Source organism: Orcinus orca, chromosome 15 (assembly GCF_937001465.1).
Source record: "Orcinus orca chromosome 15, mOrcOrc1.1, whole genome shotgun sequence".
Classification (NCBI taxonomy): Eukaryota; Metazoa; Chordata; class Mammalia; order Artiodactyla; family Delphinidae; genus Orcinus; species Orcinus orca.
In genome coordinates, this window is record NC_064573.1 from 51,971,712 (window position 1) to 51,981,959 (window position 10,248).

The 10,248-nt window shown below is 36.8% G+C and overlaps 1 protein-coding gene across 3 annotated transcripts in view; it reads left to right on the forward strand.

Moving 5' to 3' along the window:
- ROCK1 (Rho associated coiled-coil containing protein kinase 1) overlaps positions 1-2,619 on the forward strand; it is a 146,838-nt gene extending 144,219 nt beyond the window's left edge. For all 3 annotated transcript variants that reach the window (XM_049698115.1, XM_049698118.1, XM_049698119.1), the window contains exon 33: positions 1,136-2,619. In XM_049698115.1, coding sequence (XP_049554072.1) covers positions 1,136-1,139 — 4 coding nt within the window. In that variant the 3' untranslated portion in view covers positions 1,140-2,619. The remainder of the gene's footprint in view (positions 1-1,135) is intronic.
- Positions 2,620-10,248: the final 7,629 nt, after the last annotated feature.

Below are 10,248 nucleotides of genomic sequence, written 5' to 3' on the forward strand. Positions count from 1 at the left end.
CCCATAAAGGGCATCGTTTGTATCTGGGCATTTATATATGACTTGAAATGACTTTACAAATTAGTTTAACTGATTCTTTTTAGAAGCTAATAATGTTTATAAATGTCATATTTATTTAGTTCAATGTCAGGTTTTATTGTCATTGGTTATGGTACATATTTAGCCCTTAATGTTTTAAACGACTGTTGTTTACCCCTTTTTAATGTAAATAGTTTCATGTAAAACTTATATTTTTAACTATGTTGGCAGATTTTTTTTTTAATCAAAATTATTTGGTATTATCAGTGTTAACAAATAAACTTCCCAGTTAAGTATCCTTTTTTTCTTCTTTTTGGGAGAGGGTAGTTTAACTCGTTTTGATGGAATTTTTTCAAAAATATTTATATGGTAAAACAAGCAATTACAGGACATAAACCCTTTCCTGAGGAGCGGTTATGATAACTCATTAAGTTCTCATTTAACACATGAAAAAATGGGGCTCAGAGAAATTAAGCAACTTGCACAAGATCACACAGCCAACTAGTAGCATAGTCAGGTTGGACCCCACTTTTATCCATTTCTGAAGCCTATGTTTTTTCTCCTATACCAAATACCAACTTTCCCTAGAGTGTAATCCTTATATTAAGAGGGACATTTGAATCTAGAAGCTGAGACCTAACACTGATTTGCCTCTCTGCTGATGTCACCCAAGTCTTCCAAGCAGGCTTAAAGCCATATTTAATTTATCCCATTTCTTCATTCCATATTATCAATAACCAAGTCTAATTCTTTGAAATGACTCATAGCCATTCCTCCTTCTGTATTCCTCAGCTACCATACTATTCCAGTGCATTATCACCTCACTCTGGACTTCTTTCTGTAGAATCTTGTATTGTCCCTCTCCTATATAGGATAAAAGCTGAATCTAAAATACTTAAAATTTTTTATAGCTTTGTGGGGGGAAAAAAGTGTTTGAAACAAAGTAGAAGCTAAAAGGAGATAATAGTGTGTTTTTCCTTTTTCCTGTTTTCCAAATTTTGTGTATTAGTTAATAACTATTATATATAATGTATATGTACCTTTCCTTCCAATTTTTGTTTTCTGAATTTTTAAACTGAGTACATTTCTTAAATTTTTTATTTTTTTCCCTCAACAGTTAACCATGTGACCTAGTGCCTTGTGGAATTGTGTGGGATGCTAGCTGATAAACCAGGCATCTTTTACCATGCAGAGCAGAAGGCTGTTCCTTTGACACAATATCACAGGCTTCAGGGTTAAGATTGCTGTTATTCTGTCCTTGCTTTGGCACAAAAGCACACTGAGGATTGTTTTTTTGTTTTGTTTTGTTTTTGTTTTTTATTGCGGGTTTGCCTACAGGTAGATTAGATTAATTATTACTATGTAATGCAAATACAATTGAGGGAAAGCTTAGCTAGATATATTTTTTTAAAAAGGTGCTGCCTTTTTGAATTTCTAAGAAAACGCCTGTCAATCATGATAGAACACAGTTTTCCTCATACGAGTGAGAGGAAGAGACTTTCACTTTCAAGTGGAATGGCCGTCACTATCAAGATCAGCTCATGGAAGGAGTAAAGAAAATATCTCAAAATGAGACAACTGAAATTTTTTTTTAATAACTTCAGTTTTTATGCTCTTGCAAGACTATACAAAACTATTTTAAGAAAGCAGTGACATCACTTGACTTCAGTGCCCTCACTGTAGAATTTAAAAGCCTTACTGTTGATTGCCTGTGGTGGACTTGATGGAAAATAAATATCTTACATTATGCTTTACAAAATACTGTATGTGTTTCAGCAAGTTTGTAGATTGGGGAATGGGAGAAGGCAAAAAAAATTACATTTAATCTATGCATTTTTGCCAAGCCATATTGAGTTATTTTACTACTAGAGACATTAGGAACTAACTGTACAAAAGAACCAAGTTTAAAAGCATTTTGTGGGGTACATCATTTCTGTAATTATATAATATGTTTCTTTGTGGTTTTAAGTGATAAAGACATTAAGTTAACAAACATATAAGAAATGTATGCACTGTTTGAAATGTAAATTATTCTTAGAACACTTTTGATGGGAGTTGCATTGCCCTTTTAGTGCCTTAATTTGAGAGAATTATTTTACTGCCATGACTAAATATAAAAATTTCAAAAAACATATTTTCAGAAAATTATGTGTGTTGGGGGTTTTTCATTGATAATTGGCTTAATTTAAAATATTTAGAGGTTTGGTGGACTTTCATAAATTGAGTACAATCTTTGCATCAAACTACCTGCTAAAATAATGAATGACTTCATAAAACTCTGCAAAATATGTAGAAGGTTGCACCAATATAAAAGAAAATTATGGCAATACATCTGTGATGTTTTCCAGTTAACATAGGAATTACCAGATAAATACTGTTAAACTCTTGTTCAATAGCAAGGGTTGATTCATATGGGCAGTATGATTTATTATTTTTTTAACCAAATACCTCCTCAGTAATTTATAATGGCTTTGCAGTAATGTCTATCAAATAAGAAGCACTGGAAAACTGATTCGTCTCTAGGATGATATGCATGTTTCAAGTGGTATTAAAAGCCGCACTGATGGATATGTAATAATAAACATATCTGTTATTAATATGCTAATGACTCTGTGCTCATTTAATGAGAAATAAAAGTAATTTATGGATGGATACCTTTAATAATGACTGCTATGGTATTTTCTCATGACTGAGATGAATGGAAGCCATGCTGTAAATTAGTCCCTGGCTGCATACAAATGTTTGTTAAATTTCATGACTAAAGTGAATTTTTAAAAGATAAAACCTGGTTTGGGCTCTAAAATAGGAGTGCTACAGTTGAAATGAAAAGTTGGCTAATGTCTTTTGGAAATTCTCCATGGGTCTCTTACGTTTCTCACATCTTGGGAGCAGAAGCTCTGACAGCCTTTGTTTGTTCTACACTGTCTTTGCCAAGGAGATTTGTATAGTGAACAGCCGTGGAAGACATTGTGTTTCCATAGAGAGGAAGGCAGGTTTGTTTGCTGTTGTATAATAAAGATAGTGGCTCTCTCCAGGGCAAAAATTGGGCAGATTTGCTTGAGCTCATTATAAAAGATTCAGGTACCCTAAACTTTGGGCTCCTCAGCTGTGATGCAAACTTACTGCATGCTCAGCGCCCACCTGGACCACTTTGCATTGCCCCTGTGGGACTCGGAGGGCAAGGGGAACTGATGAGAACGTGAAGCTCATGCTCCTTGCTGTGCTGTAAGTATAAAGTCATTTGGCTATGACCCAGGATCCATGAAATTGTGGCAGGCTAACTTGTAGCTTGCAAGTAGGGTGAAACCTCAGACCCTTCACAGTTCTGGACAGTGTCCTTACTACCACCTCAGAACCATCACCATTACCCTAATGTATTATGGTCTAATATATTAAGGTCCAGTAAAGTTCAGAGAACAGAGTTAATTTATTTGAGCAAGAGAGTACTTTTTTTTTTTTAACAAAATATTAACTTGAGCATAAAATTGTTGAGAACTGACAGAACTTTAAGGAATGACTTCAAATGCCACATTGCAAAACCAGGTCAACCAAGAGAGCTGCTGCTTTTTTTTTTTTTTCCATGTGGACTATTTTTAAAATCTTTATTGAATTTGTTACAATATTGCTTCTGTTTTATGTTTTGGTGTTTTGGCGGTGAGGTATATGGGATCTTAGCTCCCTGACCAGGGATCGAACCCATACCACCTGCATTGGAAGGCGAAGTCTTAACCACTGGACGGCCAGGGACGTCCCCAACAGAACTGTTTCTATTCTAAGTTCAGGAAACCACTCAATCCCAAAGTATACCAACGTGGCAAGCATCAGGATAGTGTCATCTAATGTGTCCACACCATGTTAGATGCTGTGTTTCATTCTCTTACCATTTAGGAACCTTGTTTCTAAACACTGGGGTCTCTGTCAGTAATACCTCAGAAAAATCCTTTTCATGAGCCTCCCTATCTGCTGGCATTAGCATACCCTCCATCTCTCCTCTGCCTTCTATAGGTGCCTCTGCTCAACCAAAATACATCACATTCAGAATTCTAGCTGTAAGAAAGTCTGGGAAATGGAGCTTTTAGCTTTCTATCCTCTTGATTACAGGAAGACACAGAGTGTAGAATGAGATTCAGCCTCAAGCCTGCCCACCCACCACTCCTGAGAGCTTGGGTTGAGGTCAGGGATTATGGGCTAGAAAGAAAACAGCCGTTGTCACGATTCACAAGCTCAAAACAACGATGGGTCACTTGTCATTATTTGGGGTTTCAGCTTAAAATAATCTCTCCATCCTTCGTTTAAAGAAATATCAATAAGTGAAATAATTTAAACATGGCAATCAAACTCTAATTGATAAAGTATGTGTTTTTTTCATATCACTAGAAGTTTTGTAATAACTAAATTTGGTATTTACATTAATTAGTTTGTTGATTCTTACTGGGTTGCTGGTTTGAGCTTTTTAATTTTTATTTTTGGTATTCCAGCACTTCTACAGTTCTTTTTGCTCAGAAAGAAAACACAGCTACTAGCAGCTAGTAGGATGAATAAAGACAATGTCTTTAAAAATTAGTTAGTTGTGAAGGACATAATATATTGCGCTACTACACTTTATTACTCTATGGTATCGTTTAATGAGCAAAAGTCTTAATTTTAGCAAAGTCAAATTTATTGATCTCCTTTATAGTTAGTGCTTTTTGTATTCTATTTAAGAACTCTCTCCTATTCCCCGGGTCGTGAAGATAATTCTGCGTTAGCTTCTTGAAGTTTCATTGTTTTGACTTTAACATTTACACAGTGGGGAAAGGATTGTCATGTCAATAAATGGTGTTGGGAAAACTAGATACCCACATACAAAAGAATGAAAATGGACCCTCAACTTACACAAAAATCAACTCGGATTAAAGTCTTAAGTGTAAGAACTAAAACTCAGACTCCTAGATGACAACATAGGGTAAAAGCTTCTTGACATTGGCCTTGGCAATGATTTCTTGGATATAACACCAAAAGCACAGGCAACAAAAGCAAAAACAGGCAAATGGAATTACATCAAACTAAAACTTCGGCACAGGAAAGGAAACAAAATAGTGAAAGGCAAGCTGTGAAATAAAAGAAAATATTCGCAAACCATATATCTGATAAAGGGTTAATGTTCAAAAACTGTAAGGAAATCCTACAACTCAATAGCAAAAACCAAAAACAGATAACCTGATTTAAAGTTGGGCAAAGGACCTGAATAGACATTTCTCCAAAGACGATATACAAATGGCCAACAGGTGTATGAAGAGATACTCAACATCACTAATCCTCAGGGAAATTAAAATTACAGTGAGATATTACGTCATACCTGTTTGAATTGCCATATCAAAAAAAAAACGCCAAAAGATTTGTGGAATCTAAAAAATACAATAAACTAGTAAATAAAACAGAAGCAGATTCACAGATACAGAGAACAAACTGGTGGTTACCAGTGGGGAGAGGGAAGGGGGGAGGAGCGATATAGGAGTAAGGGGAAATAAAGGGTTATGGGATTATACAAAATCATCTGTGTGAAACTTTTTTTTTTATTGGAGTATAGTTGATTTACAATGTTGTGTTAGCTTCGGGTGTACAGCAGAGTGACTCAGTTACACATATACATATATTCATTCTTTTTCAGATTCTTTACCCATATAAGTTATTACAGAAAATTGAGTAGAGTTCCCTGTGTTTTACAGTAGGTCCTTGTTGGTTATCTATTTTATATATAGTAGTGTGTGTATATGTTAATCTGAAGCTCCTTATTTATCCCTCCCCACTACGTTTCCCCTTTAGTAACCATAAGTTTGTTTCCAAAATCTGTACGTCTGTTTTGTAAACTTTTGTAAATAAGTTCATTTGTATTATTTTTTAAAAATTAGGTTCCATGTATGAGTGATACATAGGATATTTGTCTTTCTCTGTCTGGCTTCACTTTGTATGATAATCTCTAGGTCCATCCATGTTGCTGCAAATAGCATTATTTCATTCTTTTTTATGGCTGAATAATATTCTATTGTATATATATACCATTTCTTTATCCATTTATCTGTTGATGGACATTTAGGTTGCTTCCGTGTCTTGGCTATTGTATATAGTACTGCAATGAACATTGGGTTCATTATATCTTTTCGAATTATGATTTTCTCCAGATATAGGCCCAGGAGTGGGATTGCTGGATCATATGGTAGCTCTATTTTTAATAGTTTTTAAGGAACCTCCATACTGTTCTCCATAGTGGCTGTACCAGTTTACATTCCCACCAACAGTGTGGGAGGGTTCTCTTTTCTCCACACCCTCTCCAGCATTTATTGTTTGTAGACTTTTTGATGATGGCCATTTTGACTGTGTGTATGAAACTTTTGAAAATTGTAAAGCACTATAGAATTTAAAGAACCTTTCATTCAATTTTAAAAAAGCATTATTTATCCCTTACATCAAAAAAAATAACAAAACAAAAAAAGATCAGTGTTGGCAAAGATGTGGAGAAAAGGGAACTTTTGTACACTGTGCAAATGTAAATTAGTACAGCCACTATAGAAGACAGTATGGAGGTTGCTCAAAAAAATTTTGCTTAGTCACCATTACAGCATTATCAAGAGAGGCTAGATTATCAAACAATCCCCCAAATCTCAGGGGCTTACAAAAACAAAGGTTTATTTCTCCCTAACATGACCTGTCCACCATGGGTCAGCTGCAGCTTTGTTCCACATCCTATTCACTCTGGGACTCCATAGCAGCCTCTCTCAGGAACATCACTGACCATCATGGCAAAGGAAAAGAGAACATGGTGACCCATGAGCTAAATCTTAATGCTTTGGCCTAGATGCAACACATGTCACTCATTAATATCTCATGGCCAAAGTAAGTCATAGGCCAAACCTGCCATCAAGGAGAGGAGGATACATAATCATATGATTGGGAAGGACAGGAAATTGGGGGAACAATAATGTTTCCTACCACAATTATTTCCTTTTTCTTTGACCAACAAATCAAGGTTTTTACACATGAGCACCTCAATACCCCATTTTACTGAAAGAAAAGTGGTATGATTTTTATCTGTTTCTGCCAATTTAATGTAATCTTTTCCATTTTCCCCTTCCAAGCTATATTTCTTAGAGTGACAGAATTTTAAAGTTGGAAGTGATTTTAGAGATAGTCCAACTCAAGCTACTTATTGTATCAGTACTCAGGGAGGAAATTGTAACATGTCCATGTCCTAAATTGCAATTAGACACAAAACAGGATAGAACCCATGTCTCCCAGCTCATAATTGAATGCTGCTTCTACCACATATAGTTTCATTTTCAAACCTGAGTTATTAAAATGATATGCTTTTTAATCGAGTACATGTTATTCAATACACGAACATGATTACAGAAAACACTTAAACGTGTAGGAAAAAATGTAAAGATGGAACTCATGTTTGGATATCACTTTACAACATATGCTTTTGTATACAGAATCTTCTGGTTGCAAATGGAAAACCCAACTCAAACTGACTAAAGAAGAGGAAATTTATTGACTTGTGCAATTATAAAGTTTAGGAGAAAAGTTGGCTCTGAGCTTGAATCCAGGGGCTCGAATGATGTCGTCAGGATCCTTGTATCTCCAGCTGTTTCCTCTGGGTGGGCCTCCTCACATAGTCTCAAGTCACTGAAGCACCAGGCTTACATTCTAGAAATGTAGCAGTCTCAGCCAAAAGCCTAATCATTCCTAGGATCTGGGGAAATCTTCTCACTGCTTGCATCATATGTCTATCCTTGAGCCTATTCCTGTGGGCAGAGGGTGTTACCAAACCAAACTTGGGTCCCCTTGCCCCATACACAGCAAAGCCAATCTACTGACACAGGGTTGTAAGGAAGGCAAGTACAACAGTTATTGCAGGGCCAAGCAAGGAGAACAGGCAGGTCATGCTCAAAAGCCCCGAACTTCTGATGGCTTTCAGGAAAGGGACTTTGAAGACAAAGTGAGGGAGAGAGTCTCAGGGTATGTGATCAGCTTGTGCACAATTCTCTGATGGGTTGATGGTGAGGTAACAGGGTGATGTTTGGGGAATCTCCATCAACCTTCTGGTTCTAATTGGCTTGGGGTCGTCATGCAGTTAACTTCCTCCACCTGGCGAGGGTTTTCGTATCTGCAAAACAGATCAAGGATATGGCTCAGGATATTGTCTAGAGCCCTTGAGGAGGAACTAAAGGTCCTTGACTTTGTTTTATAGCTAAATTATTATTATTTTGTCTTGTGTGGCTGTTTTCCTATGTTTCTGCATTTTCTTACTCCTCTGATTAAATTTGCTCTTTGGAACTCGTGGAAGACCTAGGAGGCTAAAGCTTTTTAACAAACGAGGTGGGGGACGTAAGTGGGGGACCTGTCCCCAGGAAGCCCTTGCAGGGTCCTGCTTGGCTTCAAGGGAAGCAGTGTTCTGATTGGTTACATGTGAGGTCAGACCCACACAAACCTTGTACATTGAGAGAGGAAGAGGAAGGGTTGGTTTGCAAAGGGAAAATCAGGCTGCTCTTTTGCAAAAACGCAAGAGGCAAAAGCAACAGATGTTCCTTATAGCTGCTGGTTGCGCTGGTTCTCTATAGGGAAAACCTGGAAATTTTGGCAAATTTTATAATCTTTAAAAAACTGAATAACAACCAGAAAATGGATTTGATAAATAGGTGTATGGTGAAAAATAACATGGGAGTAATTACTATAAGAAATTTTAGCATACACATGGTCAACTTTTTTGTGGAATCAAAGGAATCTGAATGTGAGGATAAGAAGTAAATTGGGAATCAAAATACATGTGATTAAAAGACTTTCTTTGGGAAGTGGCTTCACTTTTTCCCTCCTGTTTCCCTCCCAAACACACTACCCACCACCAATTTTTGTTAAAATGTGTGTGGGTTTCTAGGAGGAAAGAAATTTCTAGTTTTGTTGCTATGGCTCTCGGGTGAGTTGCCAGGAGGAAAACAACACCACTGCTATTTTTTTGACAGAGCATTCTGTCGCATTGAGAACTCACTTGAGAGCACATGAGCAAGCAGATTTTAAACCAATATTTCTGCTACTACCACCCAGTTCTCCATTTAAATTTTCTGCTTGAGTGTTCCAAAAATGTTGCTCCAAATTACATGATATGCAAATTATCCTTTTTCTCACTGTAGGAAAAAAAAGTAGAGAACATTAATGTGGTCTTTCTGTCTTGACTGAAAGGTATCCCTATAAAAGAATTCTTGATGTAGGTTAGATCTTCACTTTGGAGTAAGAGATTACATGGAAGAAATTTCAGTATTACTCTTCTTGTTTGTGATGACTAGAGACTTTAAGAAGATAGAAAACCCCACTTAGCTAAGACTAAACTTTTTATCCTGGCACGCAGGCTCTCTCTAATTGCGTCCTATATCACACACCCTACATTATCTATTGCCACAGCGCTGCACATGTGTCCTCTGCACTATTCTAGCTAGTCTCCTTCCTGTCCTCCACATGCATAGTTATTACTTATTTTAATAATTTTTTCCTACATTTTCTGATAGATTATGAGCTCCTGCAGTGCAGGGTCCATGAGTCGACAATAAATAATTGTTGAATTAATGAATTTGATTGCTATGATGTTTTGCTTTTTTCTGTCTCTCTAAAACCTTCCTGCCCCCAACTGCTTCCCATTTGCTTCTGTTTCTTTCTACTCTGAATTCCTATCAACAACACCCAAAATCCACTATTCAGCAAATATATCAGATACCCTCCGTGCTGGGTCTTGGCCCTGATAGAGACTACATTTCCCAGACTTCCACGCAGCTTGGCTATATAATTGTTTTCACCAGCGAAATGTGAATGGACGTGGTTTGTGCACATCGCTCCCCTTACTCTTGCTTAAAAGGAAATTGCTGCCCTGTACTTTTCCCCATTAGGTTCTTCCTGTGTGCTGTAAACCCAAATGTGTCTGCAACCCATCTTCGACCAAATAGAAAAAGACAGGTTCTTTACTGCTTTGCTGCTCAAAAGAGTGATTTCCTGAGAGCTTGTTAGTATCTTAGACTTCATCCAAGACCTACTGAATTAGAAGCTGCATTTTAACAAGATCCCAGGTGATTCACATTCACATTAAACTTTGAGAAGCTCTGCTTTAGGGGCTGGCAGAGGAACTTTATGGAAAGAATGTTGGTCTTTGATGAAGACCTCGTGAAGCAGAGCAATTGCTCCTCCCATATCTATATGATTTGGGAA